At 42.6% G+C, this 21215-nt stretch overlaps 1 protein-coding gene across 4 annotated transcripts in view; it reads left to right on the top strand.

Annotated features, from left to right (window-relative positions):
* Positions 1 to 20562, top strand: part of TBC1D14 (TBC1 domain family member 14) — a 92462-nt gene extending 71900 nt beyond the window's left edge. For all 4 annotated transcript variants that reach the window (XM_075857763.1, XM_075857772.1, XM_075857781.1 and 1 more), the window contains 9 exons: positions 5467 to 5584; positions 5721 to 5827; positions 7059 to 7139; positions 10537 to 10631; positions 11212 to 11283; positions 11482 to 11610; positions 12929 to 13038; positions 13379 to 13637; positions 15014 to 20562. In XM_075857763.1, coding sequence (XP_075713878.1) covers positions 5467 to 5584; positions 5721 to 5827; positions 7059 to 7139; positions 10537 to 10631; positions 11212 to 11283; positions 11482 to 11610; positions 12929 to 13038; positions 13379 to 13637; positions 15014 to 15079 — 1037 coding nt within the window. In that variant the 3' untranslated portion in view covers positions 15080 to 20562. The remainder of the gene's footprint in view (positions 1 to 5466; positions 5585 to 5720; positions 5828 to 7058; positions 7140 to 10536; positions 10632 to 11211; positions 11284 to 11481; positions 11611 to 12928; positions 13039 to 13378; positions 13638 to 15013) is intronic.
* The last annotated feature ends 653 nt before the right edge of the window (positions 20563 to 21215 follow it).

The following is a 21215-nucleotide window of genomic DNA, read 5'->3' as shown; positions in this document are numbered from 1 at the left end:
TGTTTTTTTCCTGTAATAAAAGACTTATTATGGGAAAAAAGGCTGTTCGTGTTTTTTAACATGAAGCTTTTTTTTTTTACATTTTTACAACATTTCTAACTTGTTAACTTTTTTTTTTTTTTTTTGTCCCACTAGGGGACTTGAAGGCATGAAGCCCTGATTGCTATTCTAATACACTGCACTACCTACATAGTGCAGTGTATTAGAGCTGTCAGCTATTCACTGACAGCAAGCCTATTAGGCTTTGCCACCTGACGGGGCCTAATAGGCTTCCGTACTAGGAAGTGATTGTTAGTCTACGGTTGCCATAGCAACCACCGGAACCCCCGCGTGTGCCGATGGTTGGGTGCGATCTAATCGCTTAGATACGATAGCTGCATCTAAGGGGTTAATCGGCCAGATTGGGGCCTAGCTCCGGTCCTGGCCGTTAGAGCGCGATGTCAGCTGTTACAAACCGCTGACATCAGTCCCCGTGGCAACCATCATGGTTGCCGACAGGCTAGAAGACACTTCGATGCAGCGATCGCTGCATCTAAGGATTTAATCGGCCGGATCGGAGCCTAGCTCCGCTCCTGGCCGTTACAGCGGGGTTTCGGACAGCCGATAACCGGCGGTGTTGGCGCTGGCTCAGCTTCTGAGCCAGCGCCATCACATACACCTTCTCATGGAGCTGTGATTGGTCAGTCTGCTGTGATTGACCAATCACAGCAATCGCCGGCCAGGACCGCTGTGATTGGTCCCCTGTCTTCTTACTGTGCCGATCAACAGTCATAAACAGTTGACGGCACAGTTCTGTCACCCTGTCCTTTGACAGGGTGACAGTTTTTAGCCAGGACGCACCGGTACGTCCCGGTGCCTTAAAGCACTACAATACAGGTGTGTCCTGGTGCGGTAAGGGATTAAATGGTTTTCTATGGTTTTTACGTAAATTGTAGAAGAATCCATGAATGCACCAAACCTATTGTGAGAAGGGTAACTATGAAAATTTCCGCCTCTGAGACAGTCCTCCAGGAATAAACTAGAACCTCGAACCCCCAACCTCGACCTAATAACTATCACAAAGTGTTTCCTTGTGTTTACCCATCCCAGTCGCACGCTGCATTCATTGCTCCTTGGATGGGAGTGGTGGTTGCACAGTGAGATTATTGTATGGAGACTATGAACATTGTCCTGTTTATAGAACAAGGAATTTTAACCCCTTCACAACTTTCCATACGGCTATATACGTTCCAACTGCCGATGCCTCATGTCGAATCCCCGGTGTGTCAAATCGCACTTGCTGGGGATTCTGCTTCTAGACAGAACCCCTGACGTCACTGTCCATTTGGACAGTGACGTTAGGGGATCTCTCGAAGAGCAAAATCCCCTGCTGACACTCTGGCCAGGGATTCCGCTACTGGAGAAGTCCCTGGCATCACTATCCATTTATGGACAGTGACGTCAGGGTTCTACTCCTGGGACCAAATCCCCGCTCTTGCAGGGGATTCCGCTTTCAGAGTTAACCCCTGACGTCAGACATTAGGGGCTCCCTGTAGGAGCGGAATCCCTGGCCAGAGTGATTCCGCTCCGAGCTACAGTGGTGCTATCTGCAGGAAGGGGGTGCCATTTACGTGGGGGGGGGGGGGGTTCCCGCTATCTGCAGGGTGGTGGTGCTATCTGCAGGGAGTGACACTATCTAAAGTGGGCACTGTGGCACTGGCCATTTGGACACTGGCACTATCTTTAGTGGGCACCATGGCACTATGTGGTCATTGGCACAATCTTCAGTTGGCACTGTGGCACTATGTGGGCACTGTCACTATTTACAGTGGGCACTGGTACTATCTACAGGAGTATTATGGCACGATCTACATGGGCACTGTGATGTTTTCCCTAAAACCCTAAATTTAAATTCATCCATTTTTTTAAAAAAATATATTTTTTTAATGTTCATGAAAAACGGATGGCAAATGGCGGATATAATAATGGTCAGACGGCCGGGAAATGGATTCAAATTTTGACACATTGATGCAAAACAGCCATGAAAAACGGACAGTTGATCTGTTAACTGCCCTTTTTTTCACGGTCGTGTTAATATAGCCTTATAGCCCCCTTCACTCTCCCCTCACAGCGATCCAGGTTCACAGAGAGAAGACAACTAAGGGTATGTTCACACACTAGACTAAAAACGTCTCAGAAAATACGGAGCTGTTTTCAAGGGAAAACAGCTCCTGATTTTCAGACGTTTTTGAAGCCACTCGTGATTTTCGCAGCGTTTTTTTTTATGGCCGTTTTTGGAGCTTTTTTCAATAGTCTATGAAAAACCGCTCCAAAAACGTCCCAAGAAGTGTCCTGCACTTTTTCACGGCCGTTTTTTTACGCGGTTGTTTTTCAAAACGGCCATGTAAAAAAACGGGCCCATTGGAACAGAATGCCGTTTTTTCCCATTGATCTCAATGGGCAGATGTTTGGAAGCGTTCTGCTTCCGATTTTTCATCTGTTTTTGGCCCGAAAAACGTCAACACTCTGTGAACATACCCTAATTATTACAGAGCTGCAACACCATATAGAGAGCTATAAATATATATTTAATAATGACGACAAATTTTTGTTTTTTTCACATTTTTAGTGACTTGTCTGCTGATAATAAACATTAAAAACATAGAATTAAGTAATCTAATCTAGAAAACAAAAGCCACCTAAGTCTTGTAAAAATAGTTGATAATATCTTTGCAACCGCTTTGAATATCACGTTTAAAGAAGTGCATATCGGAAATGGAAAATTTGACTTGGACACACAGAATCAATGACCCTTGGTCATGAAAGGATTAATGAGGTGCATTATCTAAGGCTCTGTTCACTTTTGCGTCACGTCAACCTTGACATTGTGCCGGGTCCGTCGTACTACGGATCCAAATGGCTTCTGATGGACCCCATTGAGATTTTCATCTTTTCTGACTGAAAAAAATAGCACTGCATGCTGCGCCATTCTTTCCATCAAAAGTGACAAAACTGTAGACTAAACACCCGAACAGCAGTGTGAACAAGGCCTTATTTTTGTTAATACATCAATTTTAGAGCCAACGTCACATTATCTGTCTATGGTGCCGGATTATCACATTTTTCTTTAATTAATTTTAACAAATGTAGAAAATTATCCTGAAAGTCATAAAAGCTAAATTATAATTTTTAGTTAATAAAAAGGTTAGGAGACTGAGTGAGGAACTGGATAATCTGGGGTTAATGAAGAATAGTCACCAGGGTCTTTGATTAACTTCCTGGCTGAAAACATGTAACCGACAATAAATGAAGATCACGTTCCAACAAATACTGACTCATCCAAGTCTCCAATCAATACAGGCTCTGTAGACACTTGTGCCAGTCGTCCTGTATTATTCATGGCCGGGAGAAGTAGGTGAACGGTGCACGTTTCCTGCATTGTAAGTCGTGCTACAGAACCGTACGGCCCCTCATTCATTGCTTTATGTTCGGACATGACGGATCCATTCTCTGCTCTGTTCAGTAGTGCTGCTTGTTGGGAACTACAGATACTGCCCTGCCCTGAAATCCACTGCCGACATCATCAATTCTTACTGACATTTACATTCTGTGCACACAGATATGAAAAGGTCACTACACGCAATCATCGAATAGGACTATTATGTCATTCTGTATTGACATTTTAAAGGGGTAAAGTTGAATCCTTGATTCTGGTCTGCTCCGTGCCACAATCCAAAAAAGGATGGGTGTTGGATACTGCGTGTCAGGGACAAGCGGGACCCGCTGTCACCGAATCAGTCTGTCCCGCTGACCTGACTGATTCGGGTTTCAGCACAAGATACAGCTTCTATATATCCAGGATACATAGAAGCTGTATCTCCAAAAAGTCAAAATTATTTTTAATAAAAACTAATTACAAAGTTGCACTTAAATAAATGTTTTTATTTTATTTTTTTACGAAAAGTCTTCAAAAGGTTTACATAGCCTTTAATTACTGCACAATGAAAAGCTACACAGTTTCCTAATATGTTTCAATTCTTCCCCGTTTTAAAGATCTCTGGTTGTTGTCAGTGAATTTGAACATATTTGTTCACATCCGGAGCCTGAAAACTCACACAGACTAGGCCCTATTCTGACGACCGTGAAACTCTGGTGTGTGATGTTTTTTTTTAAAAGACCGTTTGAAAGGCCTGGGAAAAATATTTTTGCCCATTTTCCCGGATCCCTGAATAGACTTGTCTATAAATTGGCTGTGAAAAACGGCCGGTCATTTGAATAAAGCTCTATTCACACGACGGGGTCCGAGTGTCGGACGTGTTTCCGTTTTTAGCGGCCGATTTTGACTCGTTTTGCGTCCATTTTAAAATCGGATGAATTTCATTTGTACATTTTTTTATTTTATTTTTTGCCACACACTTCCCTCTGTAGATAATGCCACACACTGCCCTCTGTAGATACTGTCACAGCCCCCCTTGTAGGTAATGCCACACAGCCCCCCTTGTAGGTAATGCCACACAGCCCCCCCCCCCCAGTAGCTAATGCCACACAGCGCCCTTGTAGGTAGTGCGAAGTGAGAACGGCCGAAAATAGGGCATGCACCATTTTTTGATGGCCCAGTTTCCCGCGCCGTCAAAAATCGGTCATGTGATTAGCCTCATTCGGGGGTCTATTGTTCCTACTGCGGCCGTGTGATGGCCGTTTTTTGAACGGCCGTCACACGGCCGGGAAACCCTGTCATGTGAACAGGGCCTAATGCTTCATTCACACGACTGTGTGTGCCGGCCGAGTCCCGTCCGTGATCCGTGGAAAGATAGGGCCTATCTCTCCACAGATCGGAAAGTCAGGTCCATGAAAATGGACCCAATTCACCCACCAAAGTGGATGGGTCCGTGAAAACTATCGGGTGCCACTTGGATGCCGTGAAAAACGGTCCGAGTGGCACTTGGTCGTGTGCAACGGCCATTAATCTGGCTTTCAGTTGAGAAGTGGATACAATGTACTGATACATTGTAGCAAATTATCAACGTTATCCGGAACTTTTCAATATCGTCAGCAGGGCAGGGAATAGGATAACCTAAAAAACAGATATTCTCCTCCTGAAGTGCCCCCCGCTCCAGTGCTGAGATGCTGTTCACTGTCGCTCTGGTTCCGGGAAGCTCCTGCAGCAGTCACGTGCCACTGCAGCCAATCGCTGGCCTCTTACTTTATTGCTAGAGAGTCAAAAACTCTTCTGAGGCATTCGTGAACGTACTAGACAGAATATCGGTATGAGCTTGGTATCTGTGCCAATATTTGTTTAAACACTGACTTGTGGCTGCCAGACTTCATATTTCACATGAGCAGTTCACAGAGGAATTCTCCGTCCCCATAGTTTGCAGCAAACATCGTTCCATCTGAGCTGCTAAATATGTTCTGCTTTCTCTAGATGTTCCCCAAATTACGACTATATATGAATTTTACGTTTGAATCATGCATGTTTATTTTCAGAATTTAAAGAGGCCCAGAGAAAGAAAAAACAACTCAAGGAGAGGTGTAAATTGGAGGAAAGTATTGGAAATGCCGCTTCAATGTGGAGCAATGAGATTCTACCCAACTGGGAATCCACGTAAGTGGAGGCAAAACTATGAAAATGATTGTAAAAAAAAATGCACACGCGTTTCACATTGATATATAAACACGACAATATCTAAGTTTTGTAATGGCCTATTACTAATGTCTTTCTCCACCTATTTTGCCATTAGGTGTTGTTCTCGTAAAGTTCGCGAGATGTGGTGGCAGGGGATACCACCTAGCGTGAGAGGAAAAGTCTGGAGTTTGGCAATTGGCAACGAGTTAAATATCACTCACGGTAAGAATGGAGCTTGTGTCAGTAAGTTAATATTTGTTTTTATTAGAACGTAGTCTAGTGTGAGTATTAATAATTGGCTTTAAAGGGTCTTCCTACATCTATACCTTCTGGATTAAGAGGCATTATCTGTGGTTAAGACCGTTCTGCACCCCAGCACTGTGTTTTTAGATGGTTTTCTACAAAGAATCAATTATTACCTCAAGCACTAACATACTAGTAATGAAAGATGGGAGTAAGAGAGGCATCATAACGGGGGGGGGGGTAATAAGAGATGTGGCATCATCTTTAAAGTTGAACTGGTTAACTGACTTGAATAGTGCGGTCTACCCGATTAGCAGCGACTTTGATATATTTTTGCTTCTTTTCTTGGACCCCCCCCCCATTCCAGAGGTATGGCCCACTGTGTGTTTGCTCCCTATATGCTAATTTGAAGTAGTTAGGCAATGGGGCGGAGCTAACTTCCCTGCTTCTGATTCTGACCAATCCGCGCAAGGCCGCTTGAGAGTAGTTCATGCCCTGTAGGCTATCTACAGCAAATTATCATATAAGGATGCAACACAACAGTGCGCCATATCTCTGGAATAGATTTCAATTTAAACTGAAGCAGGTTCGGCAATCAGAAAGCTCCGGCAATCAGCTGATCACTATGGGAAGTCAGGGTTGCCAACTTGCTATTTTTTTATTTATTTTTTCTATGCAAAAATCAAGGAAGGCCAACGTTTTTTTACAGACATATTGGAAAACTAAAATGAAACCCAAAGATTATTAAGTGGTAAATGTCTCTGGCTGATCATACTGATATGAACACAGGAGTAGCATTTACTATGATCTGTAAAATAATTACAAAAACCTGCACAAATTCTTCCAGCTTCCAAAAAAAACATCAAACTTTTTTTATTTTATTTTACGGCCACTATAAAAGGTCCAAGTTTTCACATTGCCAACTCTGAGAGGAGCGGACTGCAGGGGAAATGTAATATCACACGATAACCATTCAAATGACCATTAATAGAGGGGGCTCCAGAGTAGGGTTCTAACCCCTAAGCCCAAATACCCGAATAAGTGTTGATGCGTCAACCCTTTTAATTAACCGTAAAGTGCTAGTCACTGTTAGAATATATATATATATATATATATATATTCTATTTATTTTGCTGTTTGAGCATGTGAGTCTCATGGCCGATTTTATGCGGTAAGCCAAAAATAAAGTAGTAATTGTTTTATTTTCTAGAGCTGTACGATATCTGTTTATCTCGGGCCAAGGACCGATGGAAATCTATGAGCATGGGAGGGTCTGATGTCGATAATGAAGGTAACGTGTAGATTCAGCTGGTCTGTGAATAGAAGGGGTTAGATGGTGCTCTGCTGCCCCTGTTAACCACATTGCGTGTATAAGTTGTGTTACGGCGGTGTATATGAATACAGCTTCCCGTTGCAAGTGCAAAATAAAAATGATGATACGACATGTAACTTCAACAAATTTGTACTAGTATGGCATTGTAAGTGGCTACTGCACAATCGCATACAAGTGTCATACACCTTTAGACCTAATTCACATCTGCGTTGAAGGCTCCGTTGCAGATTCCGGCGAAAACACCGGAAACAATAGATAAGCATTCTGCTCTATGGTTACCGGTAAAACATGGACAACCTAACAGAACCTAATAAAGTCATTTGGTTCCATTGGCTGCCGTTGGTGTCTGTGGTGTAACCGGCACTTCCGGTTATTCCCTTGTTCTGCTCCTCTGGCAGAGTAGAATGACAGAATACCGAACACAGATGTGAACATAGCCTTAGACCTCAAATTATACTTTTTACTTTTAGTAAATTTTGCTTTAAGTGTTTTTATTTTATAGGAACACCCGTTGTCAGAGCTGTGATACGCTTTGCTGCAGGTATAAGTGAATAGAGACAGGAGGTGACCCAATTCTGTTATACAGTGTGTACTGAGATTGGTCACTGCACCCCTGCCTGAGGGGTAGGAGATCGCATAAGAAGGCGGCCTGTCACTCCCAGCAATGACCTCTCATCTTACGCTGTAATACACAAAGTTATGTGTATTTCCCAACCTGCTGAGACCGCCCCATTGCCTGACCACCATTCACACTATGTCGTAAATGACGCAGATCGGCAATACTTTGTCTATTGCAGTGTAAGATGTGTATACAGTCCCGGCTATGGCTGGAGGTACATGGTGGTACCTGTGGCTTGCCGTTATAGGGTCTGGCTGACCTGTATCTGTGATGTGTGCTTTTATGGTTGACACTTGTCAAGGCATATGTGTCATTTTGAAAAGCCTTTTGACATATTTTAAGGGACTGCAAAAAAAAAAGGTTATGCATTAGTACTTTTTTTATTTATTTTTGTGTGTGTTAGCAGATTTATGCAAATGTATGCTTTAGGGTTGTCACGATACCGGAATTTGGACTTAGATACCGATACTTCGTGTATTGCGATTTCAATACCAAAACTATACTTTTGCCAACAATAAGAATTAAAAAAAAAGTTCTTCCATTTTCTGATGAGGCGCGTGGTGTGATGAATCTTGAACCTCCACGTGCCTCACATTAATAGTAATTAACCCCATCATGTTCCTCAGTCAGAATGGACAACATTGGGTTAATGTGTAAGGTACATGATGGGGTTCATTACTATTAATGTGAGGAACATGGAGGTTCAAAATTCATAACACCTCGTGCCCCACATTAATAAGTGAAAGCGGTTTTTATTTCATTTTATAACCGCGTAAACCTGAATGACGCTATAAATGTGTTATTACGGTCGCGACGATACCGAATATGTGTATTTTATGTATCGAGACTTATTTTAAGGTTTATTGTAATGTGTGTGTTTTTTTTACTTTAATGTACTGGCATATATCTATATGCCAGCACATTAGTCTATATGCCCTAACAGTCCTTCAATGGACTCTGGGCTGTCTGCTCATATATGGTGTGGCCCGCCCTCGATCGGGTCACAGGAATTCCCTGTGACTCGATCCAAAGGGCATCCCCCCCTTCTCATTTTCCTCAGAATGCTGCGGTCCGCTTTGATCACAGAATTCAGGGAGAACAGCGGTGGAGATGAGAGGTTTCTCTCATCTCCGCCGTTACAGCGGGACTGTGGCTGTGTACTACAGCCCTTGCCCCGCTCCTGACAATAAGTGCGCACGTGGTCAGAATGAGGTGATGAGCGGCGGGGCAGCATCGAAGACTGAATGTGGGGGGTGTTTTGCAGTGCGCCCGCCATGTTCTGTCTTCAGTGCAAGCAATCATTAGTGCAGCGCTGGTCGCATCATTTCATGCTGACGGTGCGCACTTGTTGTCAGGACTCCGGAGCAGGACAATCGCAGTGTTACACACCCGGAGCCCCGCTCTCGTACATTCATGTGTTCCTATACTAAGCTGTGCGGCCGCACAGCTTAGTATCGAAATACATGAAATAATGGTATTGAATAGTTTGGGAATGCACGGTATCAAAACAGTATCAAAGTTTCGATGCATCGTGCATCCCTAGTATGTTTTGGATCCATCTGAAAAATTGACCAGAAAGGAGGTGGACTAGTAAATGCATACTGTGTGCATACAATAGTGCATAATTTTTAACAATACGTTTTAAGAACTGTATACCTGAACTGCATAGTCCCGCCTGTGATAAGACGGACACTTGTCTAACCCACCCCGGCCTGTACAATAAAGTACTGTTAAAAACAGAGCTGCACAAGTCAGGAGGTTGGTGCGTGCGTGTGTTTGTGCGCGCTCCAGTGTTCCAAGTAAAAAGTAATATTTCAGATGGTATTGTGTATAGATAATAACATGTTATTCCTCCTAGAAATTTAGGAATGGACAACTGGGTTTTACAATTCTCGTCAAATGGGTGTGTCCCTACAGTCTCTCAGTCAGCACTGATTGGACAATTTTAGACACTGTAGGGACACACCCCCAACTAGTAACTCCCAGTTGTCAATTTATTCATTATTTCTAGGAGGAATAACCGAGGAACGCCACTACCTAGAGTTCTAAGAAAAGATGTTCCACAATTGTTCTAAAATAGACCTGTCCGGAGAGGTGACGGGTCGTTTTTAAAGAGAAGCTTAACATTTATTTTATTTTTTTTACATTTCTGGCATGTCCATGAGAGATGTCAGAAGTTGGCGGTCTGTGAGCTTGGACCCCACATGTTGCTAGATCGGAAGGACCCATGTGTCATGCCCATTCAGCCTTTAGCTCAAGGATTTTTGGGTCTCTGAGCTGTGTCATCGGGTTGTCTTGAAATCAACGGCCATGGAAATTCCTGCTTACGTGGCTGAGACTCGAAGATGGATGCCTGAGGCTAGGTTGCTTGGCGGAGCATCAGAGGCAACCTGCCAAACTTACAGAACGTAGATCACCCTCAATTATATCTTTTGCCGTATCTCAACGATGTGTAGGAAGATGTTGTTAAAGGAGATCGTCAACATTTCTTCCATCCCCATGATTTGAAACAAAGATTTGTTCTCCATTGAATACATCCCATTAAATATGAATATTGGTGTATAGGGAGATCCTGCAGATAACACAGTCCTAGCTGCTCAGTTTGGGGAGAAAGACTCTAATCTATTTGTGGTCAAGCTAGGAGGATAAACATGTAATAGAGAAAACGTCTCATCTTGTCGGAGTTATATTGGGGCAGTGTGGACTTGATTGATGATTATGTGCATTTCTCTGTAGATTCAGGTTTGTCGGCATCGGACAGGGAAGCCAGCCTGGAGCTAATAAAATTAGATATCTCCCGGACATTTCCAAGTCTATGCATATTCCAGAAGGTACGACCTGACATATATTAACCTAAAACTGTTCTTAAGATGATTGCATTTCATCCATTGCAATGGGTAAAATTTGCTGCATAATTCCACAGTAGATAGGGCATGGCTTTTTTTTTTTAAATTAATTAATTTTATTTTATTTTATTTTTTACGCTCCATACGGCTAGGTGGGTGAATCCGCACCAATATAGGACATGCAGTGAGTTACATGCAACGGACACTTGCTACATGAAATCTCACGCATGTGTGAACAGCCCCATTGAAATCAATGGGGCCGTGTGCTGTGCGTTGTTTCACAAGTTTCGACAAGATTCACGTTCATGTGAATGAACCCTAAGGCAACGTGCATTCAGCTGATCTCTTTGGATGTCAGGGACTTGTCTGCGTATTATCTTACGGAGCTGCCTTGCAGGGTTGGGGATTGCGATAATAAATATATATTAGGGAGTTGCTGTTTATTTTACTTTAGTAAATCTATACATAGAAGTTTTTTCTCATTCTCCCCATGACTTAAGTCTTTGGTCCTTTCTGGATTTTATTGTGTATGTTCTTACTATTTATTATGTTGGTTCTTTTTCAGGGTGGTCCCTATCACGATATGCTGCACAGTATTCTAGGGGCCTACACTTGTTACAGACCTGACGTTGGTTATGTAAGTTTCTCATCCACTTCCATACTTGTTCTCAGATCAAACCAAACCCTATGTAACAAATGTTCCAGTTTTATTGTGCGCAACCAAAATACTCCCTGCCATGTAGAATACGTAATATTGATTTGTCAGTAATGTGTGGCGCTGGATGTTCCCTGGCTGTGCACTGATCACATCTCTTGTTCTTTCTCTACGTGTTAGGTACAGGGCATGTCGTTCATCGCTGCTGTGCTGATCCTGAACCTAGATACTGCTGATGCCTTCATTGCTTTCTCAAACCTCTTAAATAAACCTTGTCAGATGGCATTTTTCAGAGTAGACCATGGCCTTGTAAGTACTGGAAAATCACTGGGTTTCTCTAAGGCTCTGTTCACACCGTCTTCCGCTTATAATGAAACCATGACACTATGATGAGTCTGTCTTGGAAAGAGTCCGAACGACACTAATGGATCCAGTTGACTTTAGTGGGGTCTATTGGAGTTCCAGTATCTTTGACGGCAAGAATAGAGCTGTAGACTGCGCTATCCCTGCCATAACAGATACCGGAAAGCTTAAAGGGGTTTTCCCACGAGGGACATTTATGACCTATCCACAGGGCCCCCTAAACCCCGTTCTAGCTTTGTCTGCTATCGCTGACTCCCGGCCACTTCCTGACTTTATGGTCTGGAGTTATGAAAACAGCGTAGCAAGCTGAGCTACGCTGTTTGCGTAACTCCCATAGTAGTGACTAGCCGTTACAGAAGCAGCGCAGCATGCGAGCTACGCTGTTTCCGTAACTACCATTCAGTTCTATGGGGCTTATAAAAACAGTGTAGCTCAGCGAGATTCACTGTTTTCCCCTTCATGGTCGGAAATCAGCCGACACATACAGAGGTAGAACAGGGTTTAGGGGCCCCGTTCTAGAGATAGGTGTGGGACCCGCATCTATCTTACGTTTATGACATATCCTGTGGATGTCATAAATGTCCCTCGTGGAAAACCCCTTTTAACAGAATCCTATATGCAAGTGTGAACAGGACATAATGTTTTCCCACTTCTCTGCTCACATAAAGGGATTGTCTTGTGATTATAATCCTTTTTTGCAATTAAAACCGGCCTGGCGAAACCCATGATGAACAGCTGATAGCGCCTGGGAAGCTGTAGCTGGCCTTACATTTAGTATTACATTCCGACCATGTTCATAGCGGAAAGTCCCGGGTGGAGACACTCGCCTCTTTGTCTGTATTGCTTAATAGGGAAGAGTAATAAAATATAGGAAATACTTTTCTTCCTTGTGTCCTAGGCATCCTCCATTGCTAGTGCACGTGAGGCAGGAATTATGCTGGTATTCCTTCAGAGAGCGTGTAATAAAATGTTTCACTAGCAAAAACACATTGTGTGGGCGTCCTGAATGAATCCTCAACGAGTCGAGTGTGATCAAGCAGCCGCTTCCCCACAAATCTATTTAGAGGTGCTCCGCTCTGACTAATAGAGGGGGTGTTGAGTTTGGGACGTCTGTTAACTCCATGTTTCCTAATAGGGCATAAAGTATGGGAAAGTAGTCGAAGTAGACAACCACTTTACAAGAAGCTGAAGTTATTTGCTCAATAGTAAAATATCACTACCTTATATCAATCTTTCCCCTCTCTGCACCCCGTTTCTTTTGCAGATGTTAACTTACTTTGCAGCATTTGAAGTATTTTTTGAAGAAAATTTGACGAGATTATTTGCCCATTTCAAGAAAAATAATCTGACCCCAGATCTCTACCTAATAGACTGGTAAGTGATACATGAATGTATAATATTTGTGAATTCCCTGTTAAGAGCACTTAAAGGATTAGTGGTGATCAGTCAGATTTGTTTTCATTTGTGATCTTTACTGGCAAAATAATGATTGGAATTGACTGATTTATATCCTTCTGCCATCTGCTGGTCAAAATGAGTACTGCACCATTTTTCTGCAAGACTATAGACATCATGCCTTAGTTACTATAGGCTAAGGTGGCAGATTAATGCAAAGGCCGTTACTTTTTATAAGATTTGACATCATCCAGAACTAGTGTGATATACATGAGGTGGTATTTTATCATGTGAATGGCATTTGTTTGTTTTCCTTTAGGATTTTCACCCTATACAGCAAGTCTCTACCACTGGATTTGGCGTGCCGGGTGTGGGACGTGTTCTGCCGTGATGGAGAGGAGTTTCTTTTCAGAACTGCCTTGGGAATACTTAGACTTTTTGAAGACATTTTATTTAGGATGGACTTCATTCACATTGCCCAGTTTCTGACCAAGCTTCCAGAGGACTTAACTGCTGACGATTTATTTGCCTCTATTGCGGCGATTCAGATGCAGAGCCGGAATAAGAAGTGGGCTCAGGTATGGCAGAGACTGGTTGCTTTCTAACACTGAAAACCTGTTTTACCATCCATTTAAAAAAAAGGTTGAATTTTAAGCTACGGCTTCTTCTTAAAGGGCTCGTCTTGACTTTTATATGGGGATTGAGTTAATAGAGGGGGTCCTTCATAATAGAACACAATCCGTTAGCTAGAACAGAGTGTGGCAACAAAAAGCGACTCTCTCTGGGGGACATGGCCTGTCAGTGCACCATGTGGTCAACCCATTCCATGGACACCATGTAATGCATTTTGGTCCCTGTGGCGGCACTGCTGGGGGATTGAACACGACCGATCAGGCTACTCTACAGATAAGAGCTCATTTCTGGGGGATCCCTGCACCAAGACTCCTTGTGATCCATTTTTTTTTCTCGTGGCCGCGGTTCCGGTCCGCTCTGCCGGTCTTGGTTCAATTCAGCTGCGGTGATGAATTCACGTCAACACGCGTGACTGCTGCAGCGGTCATGTGTACAGCTCAGTCAACGAAGACCGGTGGGAAGTACTGGAGCGGCAAGCGATTTAAAAAGCAAGTCATGCTTCTTCTGTTAAGCGTCGGTTCCCATCGAGCACTCCTACATAATTTTGAAGTTTTGGCACAGCTCAATTTATTAAATGTTAAATACTACAGAAATCCCCAGGTTAAAATTTCTTGCATGCTTTAAACAGGTTGCTCATCTAGGACAACACCCTTTTTTGTGGCCGCTCTCTAGTGGTGCAGGGGCTTTGTAGTATTACGTGATGTCCATTGAAATTAGTGGGTTGTCATGTAATACATGGACGTGCAGAGTCCTCCTCCAGAGTCAGACTTCTAGAGGAGGTTCCTGAGTGTGCAACCCAACCCCCCCCCCCCCCTTGTATACAGAGCAGCTGTATCCGACAACTCAGCGGCACTGACTGGTTCAGTGCAGGCGGGTGATGCGTGTCTCGAGCTGTTACCGATCACATCAAAGATCATAACTTAGATGTGATCGATGACAGGTGGATCCTACGTGTTAGACACACGACCTGCTGACACTGAACCCGTCAGTGCCGCTGACTTGTCAGGTACAGGTTTCAGTGCTAGATACAGCTGCTCTGTATACAGGATACAAAGCTGCTGTATCTCAAAAAATATTTTTACTTTTTGAGATAAAGTATTTCGAAAGTTGCATCAAACATTCTTATTTAAAAAAACAAAAAACTATTTCAAAGGTGTGTGTAAATAGCCATTAAGAACTAATGCTGCAATTATTAATTTATATTCAGATCTATATGCTGGGGATCACCAATATTTCTCAAGGAAAGTCGCTCCTGACCTGTAACAAAGCTCCCAACCTGCTGAAATGATTGATACCGATTTTTGTGTTTCTTATATTCCAGATTCTGTCCGCTTTACAGAAAGATACACGTGACACGGAGAACAGGAGCCCCGCTCTAAAACACTGAATAATCACTCAGGATGGAACATTTAAGGATTTTGTTTTCAACCCAGAGAGAACATAAATCCACTTCAGGACTAAGTGTAACACTGGAATTGGCCTTAAGACATTTAAGCCAGTACTTGCTGATCAGCTTCATTCTAGAAACGCTCTTATTCACCAGAAAGTTGTGCTCATCACTGAAACAACATTTCTGGAAGGGACCAGGCTTGGCAAATATTGTCTTGAATGTGAGGCCGGGCCTCAGCCTGTGCAGTAGTGTTTGGTGTTTTTTAGGTTTCCTTTTTCCATAGCAAAGTACAACATGGGCATCTTAAAGTGATAGTCTACCTTTCAAAACCATGTCGTTTTAAGCCCAAAATTCTGTGCTGATTTCATAAGTTTGATATCTTTATAGCGGTCGGAGCTCCTTTTTTCTAAAACAGAACTCCTTGCATAGTCCTAGAATTAAATGATAACATTCTGGCTGCCTGCAGTCACCACTAGGGGGAGTTTTAAGAGCTTACTGCATACTATTCATACATAGAACTCAATATTAAGACCGTATACAGTAATCTCCCTCTAGTGGCGGCTGCAGGCAGCCAGAATTTATGTAAATGTCTATGCAGAAGATTTGGAGCTCTGCATCAGAAAAGTGCTCCGACCATTATAAAGATATATCAAGAAGTTAATCAACTCTTTTGGACCTATTTATATTAAAAATTGGGTGGACATTCTCTTTAAACATTTTTCACGAAGACCATGATTTTTAGTAGGCATAATGGCAGCTGAATTCTACTAAAGAAAACTGGGTAGCGTTCATTAGAAAAAAGTATATTTTTTTGTTACAATTTGTAAAAGGAAAAAAAAAATATAACAAATTAGTGCCCCCAACTGATTGTAGTTTCCAGACAACAGACTTGAGATACTCAAGTTAGTTGTACAAGATTAGTCTAGAGTGGACCTTTGACTCTCCAGCGGTTCTAAAACTGTAACTCCCAGCATGCCCTGGTATGATTCAACCATAGAGCGACAGGTCGCAGGATTTTCAAATACCATGGACACCTCTGCACTTCACTATCTGGAGGGTTTGGGCTGTATAGCTGAGCAGTTAGGACTCTCTTGAGAGGCGTCTAAATTCTGAAATTTTCAATGCATCCCCATTGGACCAAAAAAAATAATTCTATTTGTTATGGAACTCCTCCTAAATTTACTTTTTGAAAAATCTGATATTGCAGAGATGGGAAACGGCATGGCGTGATTGCGGTCCGGCTATTTTAACCTCTCTGGCAAAACATCATCTGAAATGCGGAGTTAGCAACACGGCTGTCTAAACTAAGAATACACAAGACCTAACAACGAACTGGCTTTTGTATGAGGTTGCTAGGCAGTGTTTTTGTAGCAACCAATCTGTCTTTGATTAGTCAGGTCTTCAGCTGAGGGCGGGGTTAGTGTTAAAAGGGAAAGCTTGTCAAAGTGATCTTCATCTCATTTGTGAGGCCTGTATTCTTGGACCACTCATTGTTTCCACACTGATAGAAAGATCAAACCCCACTGACACTGCTAAGAGATTTGTTAGGCCCCATGCACGCGACTAGATTTTGTCCGTAATTACGGACCCATTCGTTTCTATGGCCGACTGACACCTCCCCATATATTTACGGGAAAGTGTCCTATTTTTTGCTTTTTACAGACCGCGCTCTCACTTTTTATGGGGGAGTGGCCCACAAATGCGGGTAAATCATCCGCATATATAGAGCGGTGCATCCACAAAAAAATACCCACAAATGATATGCTAATCTGGTAAAGCCCAGCAACGCTTCCATAATTAGACGGCTACTAGTGCACATCTGTAGCCGTCCATAATTACGGAAGCGCCCATAGACTTCTATGGGGAGTCCATGCCGTAGTTATGGACAAGAGTAGGACCGGTTCTATATTTTACGGATAATTTTTACGGAACGGACAAAATCTGTAAAAATACGGAAAGGTGTCTGTAGCCCATGGAAATGAATGGGTCCGTAATTACGGATGAAAAATAAGGTCCAGTGCCTGGGGCCTAACTGAATATCTGCCATCTTCTGTCTCTAACAGCCATAATATCCAGATTTTTCTTTAAGTTTTAAGAACGTAAGCGGAGATCTACTAAAAAAAAAAAAAAAAAACCTGTTCTGGCAGCTCAGATATGAGTCACGAGGAATCTCCAACACAATTTTCTAAAATCGCGATTTTTGTAAAGTCCCAGTGACCAAAATCTGGGAAGCACCAAATGGGTTCAGGCAGTCTGTAGAGTGCGGAGGCCCCTTCATTTTGGAAAGCGATGGGGATCCAAGCTCATGAACCCCATGTATGTATGTAGGAGTTGTAGATCCTTCTGACATATCGGACTATTTTAGGTGGATCTCTATTGCATCAATTGTCCCTGCTGGTATAAATTATCTGCATATAATATCCTATATAAGGAAATTTTCAACTTTGTCCAAAATTTTGGAATTTTTTTTCTTCTGTTAATGCGTATGAATGGTACAAAATCACGGCTCTTCTGATGGTTCTGACAAGTTGTAATGTTCTAACTCTACTGTTCATATTGTGTAAAACCTGAACATGTATTTATAATAACGGTACTTTTATGGACCTCCATTGGCACTTACCAAAGATGTACACGTGTATAAATGTCATTGGCACTGGTATAGACGGCACTACTGCAAAGCTAAAAATAACTTCGGTTTTTCAAGCCATTGGAGACACCAAACTGTTTTTTTTTGTTCGTTTTTTTTAAATGTTTTATCTAGTTCTGATTTTCCGGTGTTCTGTGTTGGAGCGCTGTTTCTCTTATGTAGGTTCTGCTGACAGTGACTGGTTCAGTACAATTCGGATCCTGTAGGGGTTGTTAATTAATGCACCGGGTTTATATATGGGATATGGTTGGATACGGTGAAGTAACATTGGTACGATGGGACTAAATGCCTGCGAGACTGCTCTGCATACGGATAAGTCAATTGGGTCTTCCAGTCAGTCCACCATTATTGCCGTCTTTGTCTTGACACTGGAATTTTTAACTGACCATACTGTAAATCTGATGGATAAATGGGACCTGCAAAGCCACAGATCATATATCACATTTGTCCAATACATTTGTTTGCATGGTGGTTCTAAAATGGTACAAGTGGCACATCCGAGTCATTGCTTATGTGTTGATGTAGAGCCGTGTTATGTTCTGAACGTGTTACCTGTATGTTCATGACTGTAGATGGAGTCTTGTTCCGTCTCTACAGTAGCGTCATGCAGCATAGGCTTCACCGGGACTGGTCCAGAGGCCTGTTTCTCCAGGTACCGGTGACTGACCCAGGAGCTACAAAGCCAAGGCGGGCATTACTCACACTAGATAGACCATTTATAAGATGCACTAAAGGAGAATTGCGTTGGCATCCGCTAAATGATCAAGAAGGGCTCACATGTCGTCTTCACTTTTCATTACGCCAACATGCTACCCCTTTCTGTGCTTTTGATTGGTTCAGGGGGCTCAGGCCCCCTAATTTTGTATGTAATGCGTCAAATATATTGGGCCTCAAATCTGCTGACTAATAACTTGCGATAATTGAAGTTCTCCCACTGTGACTGATCCTCTTAAAGTGCCTCACGTGACAGTGACGTTCCGTAGATCCTAGTAAAGGGATTGTCCTCTTCGTCACAAATATTTGGCTCGCGTTGTGAGCAGATTCTACTTTATGTTCAATGACTTGGACAGGACTCTTTTTGCAGGCATGGATGTAGGAGTATTTTATCCAAAATGTATAGGAGTTTTCCCACAAATTTAGAATTTCAATGCTAGACAGGGTTTGTACGGACTGTTCTTTTCTGAGACGAGATATTACATTTATAAACTTATAATAGCGCCACCTAGTGTTTTCAGCAATCCTGACTATTAGTAATTATTGTTCAGAGGTTTACACACATTTGCCGTTTCTCTGCTCGGTGTGTTCAATAGTGGGGAGGGATCCCTACTGGAGAGCAGGCTGTCCCATAGTATTCATTCGTGTCCATCTCTGAGCATTTGTTCACACCTCATTTTTTGCAGGCAGAAAAACCTGCCTGCACTGACGCGTTTTTCGGCTGCCGCCATTGAGCGCCGCGGGCAAAAAAAGTAGCAAAAAACCGCTTCCTTCACCTCCCATTGAAATTAATGGGAGGGGATTTCGGATGTTTTTGGCGCAGTTTACGACACTGTTTCCGTGTCCTACTTTGTGTGAACTAGACTGTGGACGCACTATAGGGGGGAGAAGAGTGCTGAAGCACTAGGTGGCGCAATAATGTTTCTAAATTTAATATCTCCAGATTATTTTTTTTGACTGTCCATACAAAACATGTTTTTAGAATGAGGAGCTTTATTTAACTAAACCTAGTATTTGTGGGATAACCCCTTTAATACTCGGCACTCTTCTGAGATCCACTGGAGAAGCAAAAGAGCCGATGAGGAGCTTCAGATATGCAGGACGTGTACTTGTCCAACGCTTTAGGATTGTCCATCAATATTACACTTTTACGGCTTTTGGATGGGGAACCCATCCTGCTCCTGGTTCTCCTGTAGAAAAGCCTTTGCTTGCATGGTCACCTCACTATTGAGATCTAGGACTCCAGGTCTGTTAATCATGTGGAAACCCCCTTTAAGACAGATGTGTTTTTTTTTTGTTTTTTTTGTGTGTGGCGGTTAACACACGGCTGGTTTATGTGAACAAACAAGATTGTAATCCTGTATGTGAAAGAAGCACTTTAATTGTTATACGTTCATGTCGTCATGTTTGTTTGTTTGTTTTTGGCGTCAAATTCCTGAGTGATGAAATCTGCGTATCACCGAAGTTCACAGTATGTTTAACTACAGAAGGGTCGAATGGAGGGCTGAGTACCTACTTTAATGAAATTTGAGAATTATAAGATTCATTTGGAGAAGTCTTTAAATGGAATCTGTATTTATCATCCGTAAAAATCTGATTTAATGGGTCATCTAAAGCTCTTGCCCAGTTAAGATTCGTGGATATTCCCCTTAAAATCTCCACATTTTGAATAGGGTTGCTTTTTTCTTCAAAGAAACAGCGCCTCATCTGTATGTGGTCTGCGTCTGGTATTGCAGCTCATCCCCATTTAAGTAAATAGGACTGGGCTGCAATACCAGATAAAGTCCATAGACAAGTGTGGCGCTGTTTCTAAACGATGTGCACAATGTAGTGGTGACTGTGTAAAAACCATTAAGATGGCTGTTGTGGTCATCTGCACTAGTTTATAGACTTGAAGCCCGATGTGTCGCCCTGCAGTCAATTATACATTCAATGATCGGAGCTGGAGTGGGTAGAAATATAGTTATCAATGGAGCGTTAATACGAAATGGCCTGTGGTCGGACCACCATCCCAAACATTCATTATGGGACAGACGTCTCATGCACAGGGATAGTCTGCAGTAATGGGGGGACAGTTAGCCTAAAGTAAAACACTGGTACTCCATAATCGGGTCATATGGGGGGGCTCCACAATCTCACTCCCACGGCCTATTTCCATCTATTGATGTGACTCACATTTTGATATGTGCTTTTTAAAGTCATGGCGGGGTATACATAGTGTAGTATAGAGCACAGGTACGAAAAGTGATGTATGGTCTGACACATATGCTCAAATTTTCTAATGAGGATCATTGATCCCTATTTTTGTAGCTGCTGCCCCATGACATATCGCTCGCGTGTTCCTCTGTATAAAACATGCAATGACTTCTGTACGTCTCTCAATGATTTACTATAGATTTTAGAATTGACGTTCTCCTCGTCTCCCCTTCCACTAACCTCATGTGGGGTGGTCTGTCTTCACTTTTTGCTGTTTTTAGGTTGTGCATACTAAAGAATGGGTTATAGAATTATTTTGTGTGTATATGTTGCTTTTTGTATATGTCAGAAAAAAACAGCAGTTCTATTAGCAATGCAATATTCCATTTGCACAATGTTGGGGGGGATTAGAGGGTCCTTGTGTACGGAAACCCAGAGGAAAGTGTCCTTGCTGCCCAAAGCAACCAATCGGTGTATGTGTTTTGGTTTTTTTTCAGTGCAGTGAAACCCGATTTGGTCTGTGTGGGCAACAAAGCCACGAGCCCGGTGTAAATTTGGACACGTTGCCCGGCACAC

This window comes from Rhinoderma darwinii, chromosome 1, assembly GCF_050947455.1.
Source record: "Rhinoderma darwinii isolate aRhiDar2 chromosome 1, aRhiDar2.hap1, whole genome shotgun sequence".
Taxonomy (NCBI): Eukaryota; Metazoa; Chordata; class Amphibia; order Anura; family Rhinodermatidae; genus Rhinoderma; species Rhinoderma darwinii.
The sequence above is the reverse complement of the archived record's forward strand: the minus strand, read 5'-3'. Positions and strand labels throughout refer to the sequence as shown.